The sequence below is a fragment of the Oncorhynchus mykiss genome, unplaced genomic scaffold (assembly GCF_013265735.2).
Source record: "Oncorhynchus mykiss isolate Arlee unplaced genomic scaffold, USDA_OmykA_1.1 un_scaffold_173, whole genome shotgun sequence".
NCBI classification, from domain to species: Eukaryota; Metazoa; Chordata; class Actinopteri; order Salmoniformes; family Salmonidae; genus Oncorhynchus; species Oncorhynchus mykiss.
In genome coordinates this window covers 161744-188500 of record NW_023493670.1, presented here as the reverse complement: position 1 = coordinate 188500, position 26757 = coordinate 161744, and the positions used below count along the sequence as shown (strand labels likewise).

The window sequence follows — 26757 nt, the reverse complement described above, 5'->3', positions numbered from 1 at the left end:
ACAGGGGGTACCAGTACAGAGTCAATGTGGAGGCTATATACAGGAGGTACCAGTACCGAGTCAATGTGGAGACTATATACAGGGGGTACCAGTACAGAGTCAATGTGGAGGCTATATACAGGAGGTACCAGTACCGAGTCAATGTGGAGGCTATATACAGGGGGTACCAGTACAGAGTGGAGGCTATACAAAGGATGTTTACATACGCTTAGGTTGGAGTCATTAAAACTCGGTTTTCAACCACTCCACAAATGTCTTGTTGACAAACTATAGTATATGCAAGTATAAACACCATGGGACCACACAGCCGTCATACCGCTCAGGAAGGAGACTTGTTCTGTCTCCTGGAGATCAACATACGTTGGTGCGAAAAGTGCAAACCAGTCCCAGAACAACAGCAAAAGACCTTGTGAAGATGCTGGAGGAAACAGGTACAAAAATATCTATATCCATAGTAAAATGAGTCCTATATCAACGTAACCTGAAAGGCCGCTCAGCAAGGAAGAAGCCACTGAAGAAGGACCTTGGCTAGGGATGTATTCTTGTTTTGAATCCCAGCCACCGTAGGAGGCCTTTTGCCTTTTGGTTGGCCACCGTTGTAAATAAGAATTTGTTCTTAACTGACTTGCCAAGTTAAATAAAGGTTCAATAATAAATAAATCAAATATAAATAAAGTACAGAGAGATAATTGATGAAAACCTGCTCCAGAGCACGCAGGACCTCAGACTGGGGCAAAGGTTCACCTTCCAACAGAACAACGACCCTAAGCACACTGACAAGACAACACAGAAGTGGCTTCGGGACAAGTCTCTGAATGTCCTTGTGTGGCCCAGCCAGAGCCTGGACTTGAACCCGATCGAACATCTCTGGAGAGACCTGAAAATACTTGTGCAGCGACGCTCCCCATCCAACCTGACAGAGGTTGAGAGGATCTGCAGAGAAGAATGGGAGAAAAATACAGGTGTGCCAAGCTTGTAGCGTCATACCCAAGAATACTTGAGGCTGTAATCGCTGCCAAAGGTGCTTCAACAAAGTACTGAGTTAAGGGTCTGAATACTTATGTAAATGTTATATTTCAGTTTTTAATTATAAAATACATTTGCAAACATTTCTAAAACCCTGTCTTTGCTTTGTCATTATGGGGTGTTGTGTGTAGATTGATGAGGAAAACATCCCAATTGAATCCATTTTAGATTAAGACGAACATAACAAAATGTGGAACAAGTCAAGAGGTCTGAATACCTCCCGAATGCGTTGTATGTAGACCAGAATATCAGGAACAGGCTGGATGTGAGAAGGAGTGTGGCATCTCACTGCCATTCAGCATTCAGGAAGTAAACTGAAAATGACAATTCCCTTCTATGGTTTTCAATTATGAAGAGGTGGAATTGGAATTTGATTTACTTCCTGAATTGACTGGAATTGAATTGGAATTGAATTGGAATTGAATTGGAATTGACTCCAAACCTGGTTTTACTACAAAGCTGTCAGCTTCATCATTCAGTCAATCGATGTAATAATGCATAACGCTCACAGATGTGCTTGTTCTCATTCAGAGAACATTTTTTAGTTGAATAACAAGAATAGAAGAAAAACATTTTATTATGCACCTGAATAACTTGGACATGTACAACCTGGTTGATTCTCTGCTCAACAACACTGATTGTGAATCAATCTGGTTGATTCTCTGCTGAACAACATTGACTGTGAATCAATCTGATTGATTCTCTGCTCAACAACACTGACTGTGAATCAATCTGGTTGATTCTCTGCTCAACAACACTGACTGTGAATCAATCTGGTTGATTCTCTGCTCAACAACACTGACTGTGAATCAATCTGGTTGATTCTCTGGTTGATTCTTCATCACCGTCACTGGAGTCTCTTCACTGTCTGATCTTCATTCCCACAGCCTTCATCTCAATCCCTGAAGTCTCTTCATTCCTACAGCCTTCATCTCCATCCCTGGAGTCTCTTCACTGTCTGATCTTCATTCCTACAGCCTTCATCTCCATCCCTGGAGTCTCTTCACTGTCTGATCTTCATTCCTACAGCCTTCATCTCCATCCCTGGAGTCTCTTCACTGTCTGATCTTCATTCCTACAGCCTTCATCATCGTCCCTGGAGTCTCTTCACTGTCTGATCTTCATTCCTACAGCCTTCATCTCCGTCCCTGGAGTCTCTTCACTGTCTGATCTTCATTCCTACAGCCTTCATCTCCATCCCTGGAGTCTCTTCACTGTCTGATCTTCATTCCTACAGCCTTCATCTCCGTCCCTGGAGTCTCTTCACTGTCTGATCTTCATTCCCACAGCCTTCATCTCCATCCCTGGAGTCTCTTCACTGTCTGATCTTCATTCCTACAGCCTTCATCTCCGTCCCTGGAGTCTCTTCACTGTCTGATCTTCATTCCCACAGCCTTCATCTCCATCCCTGGAGTCTCTTCACTGTCTGATCTTCATTCCTACAGCCTTCATCTCCATCCCTGGAGTCTCTTCACTGTCTGATCTTCATTCCTACAGCCTTCATCACCATCCCTGGAGTCTCTTCACTGAGTAAGTAAAGATAGTATAAGAAACCTCTCCCATTCTACTTGTCTATTATCTTTGTTTAGAAATAGTCATTTGTGTGACCTACTGATTTTCCCTACAATTCATTTTAAGGATTTAGAAATATTGAAATGGTAGAACGAGGAATGTCAGAGTCTGGAATATAAATATATACAATTTGTTTAAAATGTACATTATGGACCGTATATGAATATAAAAGGTGTGTACAGCAGTAGTTAGAGTGCCTTGCGAAAGTATTCGGCCCCCTTGAACTTTGCGTCCTTTTGCCACATTTCAGGCTTCAAACATAAAGATATAAAACTGTATTTTTTTGTGAAGAATCAACAACAAGTGGGACACAATCATGAAGTGGAACGACATTTATTGGATATTTCAAACTTTTTTAACAAATCAAAAACTGAAAAATTGGGCGTGCAAAATTATTCAGCCCCCTTAAGTTAATACTTTGTAGCGCCACCTTTTGCTGCGATTACAGCTTTAAGTCGCTTGGGGTATGTCTCTATCAGTTTTGCACATCGAGAGACTGACATTTTTTCCCATTCCTCCTTGTAAAACAGCTCGAGCTCAGTGAGGTTGGATGGAGAGCAATTGTGAACAGCAGTTTTCAGTTTTTTCCACAGATTCTCGATTGGATTCAGGTCTGGACTTTGACTTGGCCATTCTAACACCTGGATATGTTTATTTTTGAACCATTCCATTGTAGATTTTGCTTTATGTTTTGGATCATTGTCTTGTTGGAAGACAAATCTCCGTCCCAGTCTCAGGTCTTTTGCAGACTCCATCAGGTTTTCTTCCAGAATGGTCCTGTATTTGGCTCCATCCATCTTCCCATCAATTTTAACCATCTTCCCTGTCCCTGGTGAAGAAAAGCAGGCCCAAACCATGATGCTGCCACCACCATGTTTGACAGTGGGGATGGTGTGTTCAGGGTGATGAGCTGTGTTGCTTTTACGCCAAACATAACGTTTTGCATTGTTGCCAAAAAGTTCAATTTTGATTTCATCTGACCAGAGCACCTTCTTCCACATGTTTGGTGTGTCTCCCAGGTGGCTTGTGGCAAACTTTAAACAACACTTTCTATGGATATCTTTAAGAAATGGCTTTCTTCTTGCCACTTCCATAAAGGCCAGATTTGTGCAATATACGACTGATTGTTGTCCTATGGACAGAGTCTCCCACCTCAGCTGTAGATCTCTGCAGTTCATCCAGAGTGATCATGGGCCTCTTGGCTGCATCTCTGATCAGTCTTCTCCTTGTATGAGCTGAAAGTTTAGAGGGACGGCCAGGTCTTGGTAGATTTGCAGTGGTCTGATACTCATTCCATTTCAATATTATCACTTGCACAGTGCTCCTTGGGATGTTTAAAGCTTGGGAAATCTTTTTGTATCCAAATCCGGCTTTAAACTTCTTCACAACAGTATCTCGGACCTGCCTGGTGTGTTCCTTGTTCTTCATGATGCTCTCTGCGCTTTTAACGGACCTCTGAGACTATCACAGTGCAGGTGCATTTATACAGAGACTTGATTACACACAGGTGGATTGTATTTATCATCATTAGTCATTTAGGTCAACATTGGATCATTCAGAGATCCTCACTGAACTTCTGGAGAGAGTTTGCTGGGGCTGAATAATTTTGCACGCCCAATTTTTCAGTTTTTGATTTGTTAAAAAAGTTTGAAATATCCAATAAATGCCGTTCCACTTCATGATTGTGTCCCACTTGTTGTTCAGTTTTATATCTTTATATCTTTATGTTTGAAGACTGAAATGTGGCAAAAGGTCGCAAAGTTCAAGGGGGCCGAATACTTTTGCAAGGCACTGTATATAGGATGAGCCTTGACTAGAATACAGGGTGGAGTACTGGGTGGTAGACGGCTAGTAACAGTGACTAAATTCAGGGCAGGATACTGGGCGGAGGCCGGCTAGAAGTGACTATTTGAACATTGATATTGGACAGCCTTACCTATAGAGTAGCACCACCACCCATCAGACCATTCTCATGTTGATGTCAAAGCTGCAGTGTATTGTTGCTATAGGAGTTTATGATTAATAATCCTATTTCAAGACACACTAAGATGTCACCATACTATTCATTTAAAGCCCCTGTCAGATATAATCCATCAGAGTGGGAAACCAACTGACATGGAAACAATGGAGCAAATGTATCACTATCAGAGGGGTTTATTATGACATCATATAGAACTACTCAGACATTCCAAATATCACTTGATTATCAGAGGGGTGTATTATGACATCATATAGAACTACTCAGACATTCCAAATATCACTTGATTATCAGAGGGGTGAATTATGACATCATATAGAACTACTCAGACATTCCAAATCAGGCTTCATCCATATCATGAAGGTGGATATTGATCCAACCATTTCAAAAGTAATGACCAGGCTGATGGAAACAGGATATGCCTGTACACTTTTATAAATGCTGACAGACGATGTGTTAGTTTGTTTGACATGGTGGGTTGTGTCAGTAAAAACGTTTTAGTGAGAAATGGGATGGAAACTCCTTTATGTACAAATATTTATATAATAACCATCATGTCTTAGTTAACTTGGAGTCACGTGATGATATGTTGTGTGGTCCTCCCTCTAAAACTTGGAAAACCATGTAGTTTATTAGGCTACAGATGAAATAAGTTATGAACTTCACAGGGTGGTGAAACTACATGTGATGAGCTTGATGCTCCTTTCCAATACACTTTGAGGGTCTTAATCTGGTGACATGATGACCGATGCTTGGTTGCAATTTGACAATTAAAATAATTGCTCTCACCCATAATAATCTCATCATTCAGGTAACAACGTTTATTGAACCAGTGGGAGGTTTGTAAATGCCCCCAGGAAAGTCGAAAGAGGAACTCTTCATTGAGACAATAATACACAGCAATCTGTGGGAGAGTTGTGGTGGATATTATAAAATAAGGATCTGCTGGAGTCCAAGTCAAACCAAGATTCTTTATTTCTGAGCTCAGAGAGAATAACAGAGTTACACAGCGCAGTGTAGACAGTCTGAATTCCTGAAGCATTGGGTGATGAGCACATATCTTTATAGTTTCCTGTTCCTGGGAGGGACTTTATTCATACAAGGATGCAGGTGCAGCTGGTTTGCAACACAGAATGATAGTCCCAAGAACAGGAGATTATAATTGGACAGTTTCACAAGGTTAGTCACATACTCAGTTATGTGGACACACAAACATTTTCCATTACAGAGTCTGAACATTTTCATTTCATTAAATCATCAGTGGGCCAACAATGCAGATGTCAACAATGGAACTAATGCATCACATCCAAATATCACTTGATTATCTGTAGTGCTGGAGGAATGACACACCCAGATAAACACACACAAAGAGTTTAAAAAAGGACAATTTAAACACATGGAATCTGATCTATCCTACATTTGAACACAAGGAAACTGATTTACATTATATTCAAACTGAAATACTCCATATTGTCATGATGTGGCCTTTTCTGGGTATAGATTGTGGCTTCCCCCTCTCCTACACCCAGGTTCTGTTATCTCAGGTCGTAAATACCTGGCAGAGACTCTCTCACCCTTTTCATACAGAGAGAGACCACAGAGTGAACAAAGGAATTCACATGGCCGAACTCCTAAATCCCCAAAATGGCAAAATTAAACTATATGTCCACCTTTGAGAGTGTGGGAAGGGACTGTGGACACTTAAGGGACAGTTATGTTGAGTGTGTTTCATTTGGTGACCTCAGAGAGGACAGGAAACACTCATAACTATGTCTCTGAATGTGTACATTTCTCAATTATGGGGTTTGCATCTAATTATTGTATGAAATGAATGAGTAAAGATGCAACTATATATGAAATGTGATGTTAAACCTTTAATGTGAGAGAATTGTATTCCTTTAAAAGTTTAACTAAGTCATTGGTCCGTCCCCGAGGGCACAGACATGATCTGGTGTCATGGAACCGCCTATCCTATTGGTTTAACTAAGTCATTGGTCCGTCCCCGAGGGCACAGACATGATCTGGTGTCATGGAACCGCCTATCCTATTGGTTTAACTAAGTCATTGGTCCGTCCCCGAGGGCACAGACATGATCTGGTGTCATGGAACCGCCTATCCTATTGGTTTAACTAAGTCATTGGTCCGTCCCCGAGGGCACAGACATGATCTGGTGTCATGGAACCGCCTATCCTATTGGTTTAACTAAGTCATTGGTCCGTCCCCGAGGGCACAGACATGATCTGGTGTCATGGAACCGCCTATCCTATTGGTTTAACTAAGTCATTGGTCCGTCCCCGAGGGCACAGACATGATCTGGTGTCATGGAACCGCCTATCCTATTGTTTCGAATAAAAGCCCCTCCTAAAAAAAATCCTCTTCAGACTGAGCAAACCAATCACAGCATGAGCTGTGATTGCGAATAGTTTAGACAACGCATACCTCGGTGTAAGCTGAGGTGGCACATTTGAGTACCAAGACTAGAAAATCATCCCACGTGGAGCATTGGCTACACGGCTGGAAATGGTTCAACTCTGAGACTATCAATCCCAACAGAGTAAGAGCATTGGTAGGTCTGTGGGGGCAGCTAGAAATGATGTAAACCTGGGATGCGAATGACGACAACCGCCGAAACATCTATTCTATGAGAACATTTCTGAATGGTAATCTGAGGTATCCATTCTAACCAAGAAAGACTTTGAACTTCAGGGAAACAGAAGGAGAGAGACTCAGATGAGCTCTCCAGCAGACGGACTGGATTCCAACAGATCACAACGGCGTAAATATATATTGACTGCAATTATTCCTGAATGAGTGAGCATTCGTGTGCAAAGGATTAGCATTTAAAATAACATACAGTTGAAGTTGGAAGTTTACATACACTTAGTGGGGCAAAAACGTATTTAGTCAGCCACCAATTGTGCAAGTTCTCCCACTTAAAAAGATGAGAGAGGCCTGTAATTTTCATCATAGGTACACTACAACTATGACAGACAAAATGAGAAGACAAAAATCCAGAAATATTTATATATAAACAAGTAAACATTCTCTCCTGTGTGGATTCTCACGTTTTTTTTACGCTACTGATGAGTAAAATGCCTTCCCCCCAGTCTGAACATTTGTAAGGCTTCTCCCCCGTGTGCGGTCTCATGTCTTCTTTCAGGTGTCCTAATTGGGTAAAAACGCATTGCACGCTGGGATCAGTGGTAAGATTTCTTCCCTGTGTGAATTCGCTCATGCACTTTCAGGTTTCCTGACTGGCTAAAACTCTTTCCACACTGAGCGCAAAGGAAAGGCTTCTCCCCTGTGTGTATTCGCAAATGATCTTTGAGGATACCTAACTGCATAAAACTCTTTCCACACTGGGAGCAATGGTGAGGCTTCACTCCTGTGTGTATCCTCTCATGTCTTTTCATGTTAAGTAAATGGTTAAAACTCTTTCCACAATGGGAGCAGTAGTAAGGCTTCTCCCCTGTGTGTATTCGCAAATGATCTTTGAGGATACCTAACTGCATAAAACTCTTTCCACACTGGGAGCAATGGTGAGGCTTCACTCCTGTGTGTATCCTCTCATGTCTTTTCATGTTAAGTAAATGGTTAAAACTCTTTCCGCAATGGGAGCAGTGGTATGGCTTCTCCCCTGTGTGTATCCTCCCATGTCTTTTCATGTTTCCTAACTGGCTAAAACTATTTCCACACTGGCCGCAATGGTATGGCTTCTCTCCTGAGTGTATTCGCTCATGAGCTTTCAGGCTTCCTAACAGGCTAAAACTCTTTCCACACTGGCCGCAATGGTATGGCTTCTCTCCTGTGTGTGTCCTCTCAGGTCTTTTCAGGCTTCCTAACTTGATCTGGGAGCAGAGGTGTTGTCTTGATGTTGTGGAGGTCTTTGGTTCCTCCAAGTTTGGTTTTCCTCCTGCCAAAGACAGTGTTTATATAAAAAGAGACCAGAATGAAACCTCCACTCTCCAATTTTGTGTAAATTTGTTTACATTGCTTTGCCAAGATAATCCATCCACGTGACAGGTGTAGCATATCAAAAAGCTGATTAAACAGCATTACACAGGTGTACCTTGTGCTGGGCACAATAAAAAGCCACTCTAAAATATACAGTTGTCACACAACACAATGCCACAGATGTCTCAAGTTTTGAGGGAGTGTGCAAATGGATTGGGGACTGCAGGAATATCCAGTGGAGCTGCTACCAGAGAATTTAATGTTGCATTCTCTACCATCAGCCGCCTCCAATGTCTTTTTAGAGAATTTGGAAGTCCGTCCAACAGGCCTCACAACCGCAGATCAAGGCCCTCCACATCGTCTGAGATCAGCCACCCGGACAACTGATGAAACTGAGGAGTGTTTATCTCTGTAACAAAGCCCTTTTGTGGAGAAAACTAATTCTGATTCGCTGGGCATGGCTCCCAAGTGGGTGGGCTTACGTCCCAACAGACCCACCAATGGCTGCGCCCCTGCCCATTCATGTGAAGTCCATAGATTAGGGCCTAATAAATGTATTTACGTTGACTACTTTCCTAATTTGAACTGTAAATCATTGAAATTGTTGTTTTTATATCTGTTCAATATATACATACAGTGGGGAGAACAAGTATTTGATACACTGCCGATTTTGCAGGTTTTCCTACTTACAAAGCACGTAGAGGTCAGTCATTTTTATCATAGGTACACTTCAACTGTGAGAGACGGAATCTAAAACAAAAATCCAGAAAATCACATTGTAGGATTTTTAAGTAATTAATTAGCATTTTATTGCAGGACATCAGTATTTGATCACCTAGCAACCAGTAAGAATTCCGTCTCTCACAGACCTGTTAGTTTTTCTTTAAGAAGCCCTCCTGTTCTCCACTCATTACCTGTATTAACTGCAGCTGTTTGAACTCGTTACCTGTATAAAAGACACCTGTCCACACACTCAATCACACAGACTCCAACCTCTCCACAATGGCTAAGACCAGAGAGGGTGTAAGGACATCATGGATACAATTGTAGACCTGCAAAAGGCTGGGATGGGCTACAGGACAATAGGCAAGCAGCTAGCTTGGCCTAGCCAGTCTCCAGACCTGAACCCAATAGAAAATCGTTGGAGCGAGCTGAAAGTCCGTATTGCCCAGCGAGAGCCTCGAAACCTGAAGGATCTGGAGAAGGTCTGTATGGAGGAGTGGGCCAAAATCCCTGCTGCAGTGTGTGCAAACCTGGTCAAGAACTACAGGAAACATATGATCTCTGTAATTGCAAACAAAGGTTTCTGTACCAAACATTAAGTTGTGCTTTTCTGATGTATCAAATACTTATGTCATGCAATAAAATGCAAATTAATTACTTAAAAATCATACAATGTGATTTTCTGGATTTTTGTTTTAGATTCCGTCTCTCACGGTTGAAGTGTACCTATGATAAAAATTACAGACCTATACATGCTTTGTAAGTAGGAAAACCTGCAAAATCGGCAGTGTGTTAAATACTTGTTCTCCCTACTGTGTATAGAGAACCAGTCAAAAATTTGGACACACCTACTCATTCAAGGGTTTCTTTATTTTTTAAAACTATTTTCTACATTGTAGAATAATAGTGAAGACATCAAAACTATGAAATAACACAAATGGAATCATGTGTTAAACAAATCAAAATATATTTTATATTTGAGATTCTTCAAAGTAGCCACCCTTTGTCTTGACAGCTTTGCACACTCTTGGCATTCTCTCAACCAGCTTCATGAGGTAGTCATCTGGAAAGCATTTCAATTAACAGGTGTGCCTTGTTTAAATATTAATTTGTGTTTTTCCTTCTTAGTGCGTTTGAGCCAATCAGTTGCGTTGTGACAAGTTAAAGGGGTATACAGAAGACAGCCCTATTTGGTAAAAGACCAAGTCCAAATGGCTCAAATAAGCAAAAAGAAACAGCCCATCATTACTTGAAGACATGGTCAGTCAATACCAAATATTTCAAGAACATTGAAAGTTTCTTTAAGCACAGTCGCAAAAAACATCAAAAGCTACGATGAAACTGGCTCTCATGAGGACCTCCACAGGAAAGGAAGACCCAGAGTTACCTCTGCTATGATGAAACTGGCTCTCATGAGGACCTCCACAGGAAAGGAAGACCCAGAGTTACCTCTGCTACGATGAAACTGGCTCTCATGAGGACCTCCACAGGAAAGGAAGACCCAGAGTTACCTCTGCTATGATGAAACTGGCTCTCATGAGGACCTCCACAGGAAAGGAAGACCCAGAGTTACCTCTGCTACGATGAAACTGGCTCTCATGAGGACCTCCACAGGAAAGGAAGACCCAGAGTTACCTCTGCTACGATGAAACTGGCTCTCATGAGGACCTCCACAGGAAAGGAAGACCCAGAGTTACCTCTGCTATGATGAAACTGGCTCTCATGAGGACCTCCACAGGAAAGGAAGACCCAGAGTTACCTCTGCTATGATGAAACTGGCTCTCATGAGGACCTCCACAGGAAAGGAAGACCCAGAGTTACCTCTGCTATGATGAAACTGGCTCTCATGAGGACCTCCACAGGAAAGGAAGACCCAGAGTTACCTCTGCTATGATGAAACTGGCTCTCATGAGGACCTCCACAGGAAAGGAAGACCCAGAGTTACCTCTGCTATGATGAAACTGGCTCTCATGAGGACCGCCACAGGAAAGGAAGACCCAGAGTTACCTCTGCTATGATGAAACTGGCTCTCATGAGGACCTCCACAGGAAAGGAAGACCCAGAGTTACCTCTGCTATGATGAAACTGGCTCTCATGAGGACCTCCACAGGAAAGGAAGACCCAGAGTTACCTCTGCTACGATGAAAATGGCTCTCATGAGGACCTCCACAGGAAAGGAAGACCCAGAGTTACCTCTGCTATGATGAAACTGGCTCTCATGAGGACCTCCACAGGAAAGGAAGACCCAGAGTTACCTCTGCTACGATGAAACTGGCTCTCATGAGGACCTCCACAGGAAAGGAAGACCCAGAGTTACCTCTGCTATGATGAAACTGGCTCTCATGAGGACATCCACAGGAAAGGAAGACCCAGAGTTACCTCTGCTATGATGAAACTGGCTCTCATGAGGACCTCCACAGGAAAGGAAGACCCAGAGTTACCTCTGCTATGATGAAACTGGCTCTCATGAGGACCTCCACAGGAAAGGAAGACCCAGAGTTACCTCTGCTATGATGAAACTGGCTCTCATGAGGACCTCCACAGGAAAGGAAGACCCAGAGTTACCTCTGCTATGATGAAACTGGCTCTCATGAGGACCGCCACAGGAAAGGAAGACCCAGAGTTACCTCTGCTATGATGAAACTGGCTCTCATGAGGACCGCCACAGGAAAGGAAGACCCAGAGTTACCTCTGCTATGATGAAACTGGCTCTCATGAGGACCTCCACAGGAAAGGAAGACCCAGAGTTACCTCTGCTATGATGAAACTGGCTCTCATGAGGACCGCCACAGGAAAGGAAGACCCAGAGTTACCTCTGCTATGATGAAACTGGCTCTCATGAGGACCTCCACAGGAAAGGAAGACCCAGAGTTACCTCTGCTATGATGAAACTGGCTCTCATGAGGACCTCCACAGGAAAGGAAGACCCATAGTTACCTCTGCTACGATGAAACTGGCTCTCATGAGGACCTCCACAGGAAAGGAAGACCCAGAGTTACCTCTGCTACGATGAAACTGGCTCTCATGAGGACCTCCACAGGAAAGGAAGACCCAGAGTTACCTCTGCTACGATGAAACTGGCTCTCATGAGGACCTCCACAGGAAAGGAAGACCCAGAGTTACCTCTGCTACGATGAAACTGGCTCTCATGAGGACCTCCACAGGAAAGGAAGACCCAGAGTTACCTCTGCTACGATGAAACTGGCTCTCATGAGGACCTCCACAGGAAAGGAAGACCCAGAGTTACCTCTGCTATGATGAAACTGGCTCTCATGAGGACCGCCACAGGAAAGGAAGACCCAGAGTTACCTCTGCTATGATGAAACTGGCTCTCATGAGGACCTCCACAGGAAAGGAAGACCCAGAGTTACCTCTGCTATGATGAAACTGGCTCTCATGAGGACCTCCACAGGAAAGGAAGACCCAGAGTTACCTCTGCTACGATGAAACTGGCTCTCATGAGGACCTCCACAGGAAAGGAAGACCCAGAGTTACCTCTGCTACGATGAAACTGGCTCTCATGAGGACCTCCACAGGAAAGGAAGACCCAGAGTTACCTCTGCTACGATGAAACTGGCTCTCATGAGGACCTCCACAGGAAAGGAAGACCCAGAGTTACCTCTGCTACGATGAAACTGGCTCTCATGAGGACCTCCACAGGAAAGGAAGACCCAGAGTTACCTCTGCTACGATGAAACTGGCTCTCATGAGGACCTCCACAGGAAAGGAAGACCCAGAGTTACCTCTGCTACGATGAAACTGGCTCTCATGAGGACCTCCACAGGAAAGGAAGACCCAGAGTTACCTCTGCTACGATGAAACTGGCTCTCATGAGGACCTCCACAGGAAAGGAAGACCCAGAGTTACCTCTGCTACGATGAAACTGGCTCTCATGAGGACCTCCACAGGAAAGGAAGACCCAGAGTTACCTCTGCTACGATGAAACTGGCTCTCATGAGGACCTCCACAGGAAAGGAAGACCCAGAGTTACCTCTGCTATGATGAAACTGGCTCTCATGAGGACCTCCACAGGAAAGGAAGACCCAGTTACTTCATTACTTACCAGCCTCAGAAATTGCAGCCCAAATAAATGATTTACAGAGTTCAATTAAGAGACACAACTCAACATCAACTGTTCAGAGGAGACTGTGTGAATCAAGAAGCATGAGCAATGGACCGGTGGAAATCTGTCCTTTGGTCTGATGAGTCCAAATTTGAGATTTCCGGTTCCAACCGACATGTCTGTGAGACGCAGAGTAGGTGAACGGATGATCTCCACGTGTGTTTCCCACCGTGAAGCATTGATGAGCATTCATGAGTGATGGTGCTTTGCTGGTGACACTGTTTGTGATTTATTTAGAATTCAAGTCACACTTAACCAGCATCGCTATCACAGCATTCTGCAGCGATACACCATCCCATCTGGTTTGTGCTTAGTGGGACTATCATTTGTTTTTCAACAGGACAATGACCCAACCACAACCAGGCTGTGTAAGTTCTATTTGACCAAGAAGGAGAGTGATGGAGTGCTGCATCAGATGACCTGGCCTTCACAATCACCTGACCTCAACCCAAATTGAGATGAATTGAGATGGTTTGGGATGAGTTGGACCGAAGAGTTACGGAAAAGTAGCCAACATGTGCCCAGCATGTGGGAACTCCTTCAAGACTGTTGGAAAAGCATTCCAGGTTAAGCTGGTTGAGAGAATACCAAGCGTGTGCAAAGTTGTTTTTGTTTTAGTCAGGGACAGCCCTATTGGGAACAGATACCAATGGGCAGATCTATTTTATTTGTTCAAACTAAACTACAGCACTTACTTTGATGTGTCAAATCTGATCCTTTCTTCTCTTCTCCTCCTCTCACAGTTCCACTCAGCCCTGTTGTTTTCCTGCAGTCCACCAGCAGCACAGACAACCTCTTCATACCCAGTAGTAAGGTGCTACCGGGAGAGGCACGATAGAGGGACTCCGGGAGGGCGGAAGGGCTAGCATTGTCCTGGTAACCATAAAGAGGGGACACAGACACATATCATTATGGATGCTGATGTCACTGTTGTCATAAAGTGCCTTACAGAAACCCAGACCCAGATAGAGCAAGCTGTATGCTAGACCAGACCAAGCTGTACCATCTGGTGTTCTGATCTGGAGAGACTCTTCTCTGTCTCGTCAGCATTAGGATGTTGTTGAGGCTCCCCAGAGGATCCACGATAGTAATGTCTCTCTCCTGTTTGAACGAGAACATCAAACAGATGCATTAATATCTCTAAATTAATTGGGTGCCTTTTGTGTCCCTTTGATATTTTAAGTATAAATTATGCTCCATTATTACATTTTAAAAGCCTGTTATATATAATTAAATCTCATTTAAAAGTCCCAAAAATATATGTAGCAATGGCAGATTGACCCTTTAACAATTTATATAGTACTGAACATCACATTGAAGTGAAGAACTTAAGTAGAATGCCCCTTAAAAACCACACATTAGTTCAACAACTGCATAGTTTGTGCCCCTGTTTTTAAGACAATACTCACTGGTGTTAATGAGATATTCTGTCTCCTCCTCTTTCACTCCCAAAACGTCTTCCTCCTTCACCTTTACTGAGATAGAACCTTTTAGAGAGGAAGAGGATGCTTTCTCTTCTTTCCCTATAACAGCCTCCTCTTCCTCCTTTTTCATTCTGAAAGGTTCTTTCTCTCCTTTCACTGTAATATCCTCCTCTTCGTCTTTCACGACAATGTTCAGCGGCAGAGCATCTTTCTCTCCTTTCACTGTAATATCCTCCTCTTCGTCTTTCACGACAATGTTCAGCGCCAGAGCTTCTTTCTCCGTACAGCAGACATCCTCTTCTTCAGCAGGGGATGAGTAGTTAAATGAGCTCATGGTCAGGGATGTTAGCTAGCTAGTTAGCATTAGCGAATAGCCTAGTGCTAGGCTCAGTATCAATCTTTAACCAATTTGCAACTTGAACAAGCAAATTAGGTTCAAGTTAACGTCAACTGAAATGTGTTTTAAACACTGCGATTAGCTAATGTACGTTAACATGGCCTAAAACGTCAATCTTTCAGTTTTACCTTGTCTACCAAGCTACGGAGGTGGTTGAAAGAGTAGCAGTGTTGTTGTTCATGAAGAAGCGTCCCGTCCAGTCCATTATACGTCACGCTAGAAGCATCTGCTGGCTGGAGTGGGTAACGCAGTTTGGAAACAGTTAGTACACTTTTTGTATTGGAAAGAACGTCATAATTATTTAACAATGAGCTGATATATTTTCTCTTTCGTCTTACAACTAATACTTTCCTGTACACAGACGTAGAAGCGTAATATGAATATGTAGATGATGAATAAATACTTCCATGAATAGGTAGTGTGTTTATACACATTTACTCTGTTAATTTTTTCTCTAGATGTGACCATACTATTCCCTTAAAGCTACAATACAAAGCTACAACAGGTGTAGACATTACCGTGAAATTCTTACTGACAAGCCCTTAACCAACAATGTAGTTAAGAAAAATAAGAGGTAAGAAAATAAGTTACACAATAAAAAAATATACCGTGTTTATACAGGATGTACCAGTACAGAGTCAATGTGGAGGCTGTATACAGGGGGTACCAGTACAGAGTCAATGTGGAGGCTATATACAGGGGGTACCAGTACAGAGTCAATGTGGAGGCTGTATACAGGGGGTACCGGTACAGAGTCAATGTGGAGGCTGTATACAGAAGGTACCAGTACAGAGTCAATGTGGAGGCTATATACAGGGGGTACCGGTACAGAGTCAATGTGGAGGCTGTATACAGGGGGTACCGGTACAGAGTCAATGTGGAGGCTGTATACAGGAGGTACCAGTACAGAGTCAATATGGAGGCTATATACAGGGGGTACTGGTACAGAGTCAATGTGGAGGCTATATACAGGAGGTACCAGTACAGAGTCAATGTGGAGGCTATATACAGGAGGTACCAGTACAGAGTCGATGTGGAGGCTATATACAGGGGGTACCAGTACAGAGTCAATGTGGAGGCTGTATACAGGGGGTACCGGTACAGAGTCAATGTGGAGGCTATATACAGGAGGTACCAGTACAGATTCGATGTGGAGGCTGTATACAGGAGGTACCAGTATAGAGTCAATGTGGAGGCTATATACAGGAGGTACCAGTACAGAGTCGATGTGGAGGCTATATACAGGAGGTACCAGTACAGAGTCAATGTGGAGGCTATATACAGGAGGTACCAGTACAGAGTCGATGTGGAGGCTGTATACAGGAGGTACCAGTATAGAGTCAATGTGGAGGCTATATACAGGAGGTACCAGTACAGAGTCAATGTGGAGGCTATATACAGGAGGTACCAGTACAGGGTCAATGTGAAGGCTATATACAGGAGGTACCAGTACAGAGTCAATGTGGAGGCTATATACAGGAGGTACCAGTACAGAGTCGATGTGGAGGCTGTATACAGGAGGTACCAGTATAGAGTCAATGTGGAGGCTATATACAGGAGGTACCAGTACAGAGTTAATGTGGAGCCTATATACAGGGGTACCAGTACAGAGTCAATGTGGAGGCTATATACAGGGGGTAACAGTACAGTGTCAATGTGGAGGCTATATATAGGGGGTACCGGTACAGAGTCAATGTGGAGGCTATATACAGGGGGTAACAGTACAGTGTCAATGTGGAGGCTATATATAGGGGGTACCGGTACAGAGTCAATGTGGAGGATATATACAGGGGTACCAGTACAGAGTCAATGTGGAGGCTATATACAGGAGGTACCGGTACAGAGTCAATGTGGAGGATATATACAGGGGGTACCAGTACAGTGTCAATGTGGAGGCTATATACAGGAGGTACCAGTACAGAGTCAATGTGCCGGGGCACCGGTTAGTCAAGGTAAATGAGGCAATATGCACATGTAGGTAGAGTTAAAGTGACTACGCATAGATAATAAACAGAGAGTAGCAGCAGCGTAAAGGGGTGGGGGTTGGACCATGATAGTTTGTTGTTGATGCGGACACCAAGGAACTTGAAACTCTCAACCTGCTCCCCTACAGCTCCGTCGATGAGAAATGGGGCGTGCTTGGGCCTCCTTTTCCTTTAGTCCACAATCATCTTCTTTATCTTGATCACATTGAGGGAATGGTTGCTGTCCTGGCACCACACAACCAGGTCTCTGACCTTATCCCTGTAGGCTTTCTTGTTGTTGTTGTCAGTGATCAGGCCTGATGACACTGTTGTGTCATCAGCGAACTTAATGATGGTGTGGGAGTCGTGTCTGGCCATGCATTCATGAGTGAACAGGGAGTACAGGAGGGGGCTGAGCATGCACCCCTGAGGGGCCCCCTGTGATGAGGATCAGCGTGGCAGATGTGTTGTTACTTACTCCTACCACCTGGGGGTGGCCTGTCAGGAAGTCCAGGATCCAGTTACCAGGTTCCCAAGCTTAGAGATGAGCTTTGAGGGCACTATGGTGTTGAAAGCGGAGCTGTAGTCAATGAATAGCATTCTCACCTTTGTTATTTTTTTTATCTAGGTAAGTCAGAACAAATTCTTATTTACAATGACAGCCTATGAAAGTGGGTTAACTTGTCACGAATCCAACACCTGCTGCTTATTCAAACCAGCCCACTGGGCTCAGACGTCAGTTCAACATCTAGTTTCTATTTACATTTCTTTGATTCGTCAACTAATGTGAATTTAACATGAAATCAACACAAAATGTCACCAGTCATTGGATATTGGTTGCAAGTTGGGTGATACACAAAATGTTACCCGTCATTGGATTTAGGTCGCAAGTTGGGTGAAACACAAAATGTTACCCGTCATTGGATTTAGGTCGCAAGTTGGGTGAAACACAAAATGTTACCAGTCATTGGATTTAGGTTGCAAGTTGGGTGAAACACAAAATGTTACCTGTCATTGGATTTAGGTCGCAAATTGGGTGAAACACAAAATGTTACCCGTCATTGGATTTAGGTCGCAAATTGGGTGAAACACAAAATGTTACCAGTCATTGGATTTAGGTTGCAAGTTGGTTGAAACACAAAATGTTACCTGTGGAAACAATGTTTATTCAATCAGTGGGAGGCTTGTAAATTCCCCCAGGAAAGTGGAACGAGGAACTCTTCTTTGAGACAATGATAAACAGCAATCCTTGGGAGAGTTGTGGTGGATATTATAAAATAAGGATCTGCTGGAGTCCAAGTCAAACCAAGATTCTTTATTTCTGAGCTCAGAGAGAATAACAGAGTTACACAGCGCAGTGTAGACAGTCTGAATTCCTGAAACATTGAGTGATTAGCACATATCTTTATAGTTTCCTGTTCTTGGGAGGGACTTTATTCATACAAGGACACATGTACAAATTGGTTTGCAACACAGGATGATACTCCCAAGAACAGGAGCTTATAATAGGACAGTTTCACAAGGTTAGTCACATACTCAGTTATGTGGACACACAAACAATTAACATTTTCCATTACAGAGTCTGAACATTTTCATTTCATTAAATCATGTTTTCTAATAAAAACAAACAAATATATGTTTGAGTATACCCTGTACCATTTAATTTCATCTGGTAAAGACAGGTAAACACATTGTCAGTCAACAATATAAGACAACGGGAGCACTGTGTATGTTCTCTGATGAATTTGAAGTCAATGTGATGTGAAATATCAATATACACGCTAAGAGAAGTAATTTCTCTATTCTCTAATGACGTTTAAGTGACTTATGAGTAATATGTTTTCCCACAGTCTGAGCTTTTCTAAGCCTTCTCCTCTGTGTGCAGTCTAATGTGTTCTTTCAGGCTTCCTAAATGGGCAAAAGCTTTGCAACCTGGGCGGAGTGGTAAGGCTTCTGCCCTGTGTGTATTCTCATGCTTTTTCAGGTTTCCTCTCTGGTTGAAACACTTTCCACATTGGGAGCAGTGGTAAGGCTTCTCTCCTGTGTGTATTCTCTCATGTCGTTTCAGATCCCCTGAATGGATGAAACACTTTCCACATTGGGAGCAGTGGTAAGGCTTCTCTCCCGTGTGTATTCTCTCATGTTGTTTCAGCTCCCCCGACCGGTTGAAACACTTTCCACATTGGGAGCAGTGGTAAGGCTTCTCTCCTGTGTGTATTCTCTCATGTTGTTTCAGCTCCCCCGACTGGTTGAAACACTTTCCACATTGGGAGCAGTGGTAATGCTTCTCTCCTGTGTGTATTCTCTTATGTCGTTTCAGCTCCTCCGACCGGTTGAAACACTTTCCACATTGGGAGCAGTGGTAAGGCTTCTCTCCTGTGTGTCTTCTCTCATGAGCTTTCAGGTTTGCTTTCCGGTTGAAACTCTTTCCACACTGGGAGCAGTGGTAAGGCTTCTCTCCTGTGTGTATTCTCTCATGAGCTTCCAGGTTTACTCTCTGGTTGAAACACATTCCACATTGGGAGCAGTGGTAAGGCTTCTCTCGTGTGTGTATTCTCTCATGTCGTTTCAGATCCCCTGAATGGATGAAACACTTTCCACATTGGGAGCAGTGGTAAGGCTTCTCTCCCGTGTGTATTCTCTCGTGTTGTTTCAGCGCCCACAACTGGTTGAAACACCTTCCACATTGGGAGCAGTGGTAAGGCTTCTCTCCTGTGTGCATTCTCTCGTGAGCTTTCAGGTTTGCTTTCTGGTTGAAACACCTTCCACATTGGGAGCAGTGGTAAGGCTTCTCTCCTGTGTGTATTCTCTCGTGTTGTTTCAGCGCCCACGACTGGTTGAAACACCTTCCACATTGGGAGCAGTGGTAAGGCTTCTCTCCTGTGTGTATTCTCTCGTGAGCTTTCAGGTTTGCTTTATGGTTGAAACACATTCCACATTGGGAGCAGTGGTAAGGCTTCTCTCCTGTGTGTATTCTCTCATGTTGTTTCAGCTCCCTCGACTGGTTGAAACTCTTTCCACACTGGGAGCAGTGGTAAGGCTCCTCCCCTGTGTGTATTCTCTCATGTTGTTTCAGCTCCCTCGACTGGTTGAAACACTTTCCACATTGGGAGCAGTGGTAAGGCTTCTCTCCTGTGTGTATTCTCTCGTGAGCTTTCAGGTTTGCTTTCTGGTTGAAACACTTTCCACATTGGGAGCAGTGGTAAGGCTTCTCTCCTGTGTGTATTCTCTCATGAGCTTTCAGGTTTGCTTTCTGGTTGAAACTCTTTCCACATTGGGAGCAGTGGTAAGGCTTCTCTCCTGTGTGTATTCTCTCATGTTGTTTCAGCTCCCCCGAACAGACGAAACACTTTCCACATTGGGAACAGTGGTAAGGCTTCTCCCCTGTGTGCATTTTCTCATGTTGTTTCAGGTCCCATAACCGGTTACAATTTTTTCCACAGTGGGAGCAGTGGTGTCGTCTTGCTAGTTTGGACGTCCCTGGCTCTGGTTCCTCTGAGTCTGGTCTTTCTCCTGCCAAAGACAGTGTTATTTTTAAATAGAGACCCGAATGAAACCACATGATAAAACAACCTGTTTTAACAATCTTAGTGTGATTTTAAAACAAATGTAGAGCTTCCTGGTAATTACTGCTATGTTTACATTACTTATTTTATTCATCCTGTTTTACAAGTCAGAACACAAAAACCTAGACAGTTCTAGGACACTGAAGACACAGACGTCGCTGGATTCCAATTGAACAGGTGGTTCTAAATATATAACTTTCATAGCTGTATGATACAGAATGTGACCTACACACTTCCTTAAACATCAAATAACTAAAGAAGTCATTTTGTGTGGAAATCCAAAACTTGTTTTTACATCGAAGATACAAAGCACATCAGTAACATCTCCCCGTTGTTGAAAGGGTTCGACACATTGCTGTTTAAATGGACCAATTTCTTATTTAGACATTCACAGATTTTCAACATTTTGATTATCGCTGATACCACAGCAGAATGCTGGTGGAATGGTTAAGTGTGACTTGAATAAATAAATCACTGACATTGTCAATAGCAAAGCACCCGCACACCATCACATCTCCTCCTCCATGCTTCACGGTGGGAACCACACATGCGGAGATAATCTGTTCATCTACTCCTCGTCTCACAAAGACATGACGCTCGGATCCAAAAATCTCAAATTTGGACTCATCAGACCCAAGGACAGATATCCACCGGTCTAATGTCCATTGCTCGTGTTTCTTGGCCCAAGCAAGTCTCTTCTTCTTATTGGTGTCCTTTAGTAGTGGTTTCCTTGCAGCAATTCGACCATGAAGGCCTGTTTCACGCAGTCTCCTCTGAACCGATGATGTTGAGATGTGTCTCTTGCTTGAACTTTGTGAAGCATTTATTTGGGTTGCAATTTCTAAGTCTGGTAACTCTAATGAACTTATGCATCAGAAGTAACTCTGGGTCTTCCATTCTTGTGGTGGTCCTTAAAGTAATGATGGACTGTTGCTTCTCTTTGCTTATTTGAGCTGTTCTTGACATAATATGGACTTCACCTTTTACCCAATAGGGTTATCTTCTGTATACCCCCATACCTTGTCACAACACAACTGATTGGCTCAAACACATTAAAACCTGTTATGGCACATTAACTCTTGAAACTAGGGGGCACTATTTTAATTTATGGAAAAATAACGTTCCCAAAGTAAACGGGCTATTTCTCAGGACCAGGTGCTAGAATATGCATATAATTGACAGCTTAGGATAGAAAACACTCAATATTGTCTGTGAATATAACAGAACTGATATTGGAGGCGAAAGCCTGAGAAAAATCCAATCAGGAAGTGACTCTCATTTTGAAACCTCTGCGTTCCTATGCATCCCTATTGACCATTGAAAGGGATATCAACCAGATTCCTTTTTCTAGCTTCCCTAATGTGTCTACAGTCACTAGACATAGTTTCAGGTTTTTATTTTGAAAAATGAGCGTGAACGACAACATTGCGTCAGTGGTCAGGTGGTGGCTCTCAGAGTGATTTGTGCGTAATAGACAAAGGCGGCCATTGATATATTATCGAATAGATATTTGAAAAACACCTTGAGGATTGATTATAAAAAACATTTGCCATGTTTCTGTCGATATTATGGATCTAATTTGGAGTTTTTTTTCGGCGTTGTCGTGATCACAACTTCCGGTGGATTTCTCAACAAAACGTGAAGAATAAACGGAGGTATTTTGGCTATAAAAAATAATCTTTATGGAACAAAATTAACATTTGCTGTCTAACTGGGAGTCTCGCGAGTGAAAACATCCGAAGCTCAAAGGTAAACGATTTAATTGGATTGCTTTTCTGATTTTCGTGACCAAGCTCCCTGCTGCTAGCTGGACATAATGCTATGCTAGGCTATCGATAAACTTACACAAATGCTTGTCTTGCTTTGGCTGTAAAGCATAATTTCAAAATCTGAGATGACAGGGTGATTAACAAAAGGCTAAGCTGTGTTTCACTATATTTCACTTGTGATTTCATGAATATGAATATTTTCTAGTAAGAATGTTTGTCTGTTGCGTTATGCTAATTAGTGTAGTTGATGACAATTCTCCCGGAAACGGGAGGACTAGTTAGAGCGGTAGGCCAGTAACCGAGAGATTGCTGGATTGAATCCCCGAGTTGACAAGGTAAAACTCTGTCGTTCTGCCCCTGAACAAGGCAGTCCTAGGACGTCATTGAAAAAAATTAATTTGTTCTTAACTGACTTGCCTAGTTAAATAAAGGTTACATTTTAAAAGAAAAACTCTTTATCCACAATATAGCAGGGGGTGTAAAGCCATTTTTATCATCAATTTCGCTCAGCCAATCAGTCATTTGCAAGTGCTGTGCTTGTTGAATGAACTTCCCTATAAGCTAAAAGTCTATATTTGTTTACTGTAAAATAGCAGTGTATCTGGTCAAATATTTTTTTCCCCAAAATTGTAAGGGTTGGTAACAGTCTGATTGGTCAGCTATTTAAGCCAGTAAAGGCAGCTTTACTATTCTTGGGTAGTGGAATGACTTTAGCTTCCCTCCAAGCCTGAGGGCACACACTTTCTAGTAGGCTTAAATTAAAGACAAGGCAAATAAGAATGGCAATATCGGCCGCTATTATCCTCAATTTTCCATCCACGTTGTCAGACACCAGTGACTTGTCATTGTTGATTTTATTTGCACAAAATTTCATTGAAGATTCTCCAAAGATTTTTTACAATCATTCTTCATGTATTTTATCTTTGTTTCATTGTGTACTATCTTCTTTTTACTCAGTTTAGTCAAATGATGTCTCAATTTGCAATAGGTTTGCCAATCAGTTATTCAGCCAGACCTATATGCCATCTCTTTTGCCTCCCTCTTCATCATAACATTTTTTAAATTCCTCATCAATTCATGTGGATTCAACCGTTTTTACAGTCATTTTCTTAATGGGTGCATGCTTATTAGTAACTGGGATAAGCAGTTTCAAACGTGTCAAGGGCAGTGTCTGGTTGCTCATCATTACACACCACGGACCAACAAATATTATTTACATCAACAACATAGGAATCACTACAAAAAAATGTATGACCTCTTATACACAATATTAGTCCCAGCCTTTGGAACGGTGGTTTTCCTAGACATGGCTCCTATATTGTGATCACTACATCTGGTGGATCTGGATACTGCTTTAAAACCCATTTCTGCAGCATTAGTAAAGATATGATCAAAACATGTTGATGATTTCATTCCTCTACTGTTTGTAACTACCCTGGTAGGTTGATTGATAACCTGAACCAGGTTGCCGGCACTGGTTACAGTTTGAAGCTTTTGCTTGAGTGGGCAGCCTGATCAAAACTTTTCTTCAGTACTAGTTAATTAATGACCAAAGTCTTGAGTTTAGTTTGCCTGTTCTACAGTCTTTTAAAGATAGGGGCGTTGACTGGGACAGGCAATGTAACATCCATAATGTTTTAAGGAAAAGTTTTTGTAAAACAAGCACCTTACATTGGATCATCTTGAAACTTTCTCTCTAAAGCTGACTTTAATCAAGGTTTTATATGGTCTATTGGTTTCTCTCTTTTCATTGGCAGAATCCTTTTTCAGTGTTATGATATTCATAACATCCATATACACTACTCTAACTTCCTGTCAACTAACAGAACTCTGCTGGTTGTCCTGGTAACAGATACCAGTGGGCAGATCGATTGTATTTGTTCAAACTAAACTACTTACTTTGATGTGTCAAATCTGATCCTTTCATCTCTTCTCCTCCTCTCACAGTTCCACTCAGCCCTGTTGTTTTCCTGCAGTCCACCAGCAGCACAGACAACCTCTTCATACCCAGCAGTAAGGTGCTACCGGGAGAGGCACGATACAGGGACTCCGGGAGGGAGGAAGGGCAAGTGTTGTCCTGCTAACCATAAAGAGGGGACACAGACGCACATCATTATGGATGCTGATGTCACTGTTGTCATAAAGTGCTTTACAGAAACCCAGCCCACAAGCGAGAGAAAGCTGTTTGCTCGTCCAGACCAAGCTGTACCATCTGGTGTTCTGATCTGGAGAGACTCTTCTCTGCCTCGTCAGCATCAGGATGTTGTTGAGGCTCCCCAGAGGATCCACCATAGTCATGTCTCTCTCCTGTGTGAACGAGAACATCAAAATGAGTAGTAAACTCCCTTTGATATTTTAAGTAGAACATATGCTTCAATATTGAATTTTAAAAGCCTGTTATACTAGATGAGGGGAACTTTAATATAGACAACATGGAGAATTCAATACATCTAATTGAAAAGTCCCTAAAATATATGAACCAATGGCAGATTGACCCTTTAGCAATTCCTACAGTACTGAACAACATATTCAAGTGTAGAACTTCAGTAGAATGCCACTTTAAAACCACACATTAGTTCAACAACGGCATAGTTTGTGTCCCTGTTGAAGACAGTACTCACTGGTGTTAATCTGATATTCTGTCTCTTCCTCTTTCACTCCAAAAACGTCTTCCTCCTTCACCTTTATTGAGATATCATCCTGTTCCTCTCTAAACGGTTCTTTCTCTTCTATCACTATAACAGCCTCCTCTTCCTCCTTTTTCATTCTGAAATCTTCTTCCTTCACTATAACAGTCTCCTCTTCCTCCTTTTTCATTCTGAAATGTTCTTCCACTATAACAGCATCTTCTTCCTTCACTATAACAGCCTCATCTTCCTCCTTTTTCATTCTAAAAGCTTCTTTCTCTTCTTTCACTGTAACCTCATCCTCTTCTTCAATGTTCAGCGCCAGAACTTCTTTCTCCAAACAGCAGACCTCCTCTTCTTTAGCAGGGGATGAGTACTTTAATGAGCTCATGGTCAGGGATGTTAGCTAGCTAGTTAGCATTAGCGACTAGCCTAGTGCTAGGCTCAGCATCAATCTTTAACAAGTTTGCAAATTAGGTTACAGTTAACCAGTTAATACGTCAACAGAACTGTGTTTAAAACACTGAGATTAGATAATGTACATTAACATGGTCTAAAGCGTCAATCTTTCACTTTTATGTTGGCTAGCAAGCTACCGACGTGGTTGGAAGAGTTGGCGCCTTGTTGTTCCTGAAGAAGGGTCCCGGCCAGTCCATTATACGTCACGGAAGAATCATCACCTGAAAGACGCTCATCGCCATCTGCTGTCTGGAGTGGGTAACGCAGTTTGGAAACAATAGTTACAACACTTTTTGTATTGGAAAGAACGTCATAATTATTTAACAATAAGCTGATACATTTTCTCTTCCAAATAATACGTTCCTGTACACTGACGTAGAAGCTCAATATTAATATGTAGATGATTAATAAATACTTCTATGAATAGGTAGTGTGTTGATATACATTTTCTCTGTTAATTTTTCACATTCTTTTTTATCTACATGTGACCATAGTATTCCCTTAAAGCCACGCTCTATAAGATACAAATCCTCCTGTAAACAACAGAACAAATGCATCACATGCAAATAGCACTTGATTATCTGTAGTGCTTTACACTGGGTAGACAAAACATTAAGAACAGCTGCTCCTTCCATGACTTAGACAGACCAGGTGAATCCAGGCTAAAGCTATGATCCCTTACTGATGTCACTAGTTAAATCCACTTCAATCCGTGTAGATGAAGGGAGGAGACAGGTTAACAGACAGTGACACATTCAATACTGCCTTGCACACTCTCGCCTGCATCTAGCTGAAATAGAGATATCACTGGACAAATTCAGGTATGTTTATTCAGGTATGTTTATCCCCGTTTTGTTCCATTTAAACGTTTGTCAACAGAATCGGCGGAATGAATACACCCCTGATCATGCAAAAACACAGTTCACTTTCATTACAGACACGTTGTATTCCTTCTTGCATCTATGTGCTCTCCTCTTATCACCTTCTCCCTTTGTTTCTGTACTTCAATGCACAACACATCAGCTGTATGTGACCAGGCAAAAAAACCTTTCCAAGCCAAACCATTTCATAACTGAAACACACAGCTTACATTGTTGTCACCATATTAGCTAAAGTAACATCATAGTCAACAGAGCTAATAGAACTAACTCGTTAGTAAACCTGCTACAATCATG

At 42.5% G+C, this 26757-nt stretch overlaps 2 protein-coding genes across 2 annotated transcripts in view; both read right to left on the bottom strand.

The window, feature by feature from the left end:
* LOC118947602 (zinc finger protein 271-like) overlaps positions 1-25856 on the bottom strand; it is a 38855-nt gene extending 12999 nt beyond the window's left edge. Inside the window, exons 1-5 of the mRNA XM_036972530.1 lie at positions 25118-25856; positions 24706-24803; positions 24555-24576; positions 14072-14230; positions 7780-8489 (exon numbers count right to left, since the gene is read on the bottom strand). Of these exons, the coding sequence (XP_036828425.1) occupies positions 7780-8489; positions 14072-14230; positions 24555-24576; positions 24706-24803; positions 25118-25514 (1386 nt within the window). The 5' untranslated portion in view covers positions 25515-25856. The remainder of the gene's footprint in view (positions 1-7779; positions 8490-14071; positions 14231-24554; positions 24577-24705; positions 24804-25117) is intronic.
* On the bottom strand, positions 18809-24443 carry LOC118947624 (gastrula zinc finger protein XlCGF26.1-like). The gene is made up of 2 exons (XM_036972565.1): positions 24396-24443; positions 18809-20674 (listed from the first exon to the last, which is right to left on the bottom strand). Exons 1-2 carry the CDS (start codon positions 24421-24423, stop codon positions 19023-19025), a joined length of 1680 nt encoding a protein of 559 aa, XP_036828460.1. The 5' UTR covers positions 24424-24443; the 3' UTR covers positions 18809-19022.
* Positions 25857-26757: the final 901 nt, after the last annotated feature.

Coding starts and splice junctions, on each gene's coding strand:
- LOC118947624 (XM_036972565.1), bottom strand. CDS start 24,423: ATGAAAGGATCAGATTTGACACATCAAA. Junction 20,675..24,395: donor ATCAGATTTGACACATCAAA/GTAAGTAGTTTA, acceptor TGTCTTTGGCAG/GAGAAAGACCAGACTCAGAG.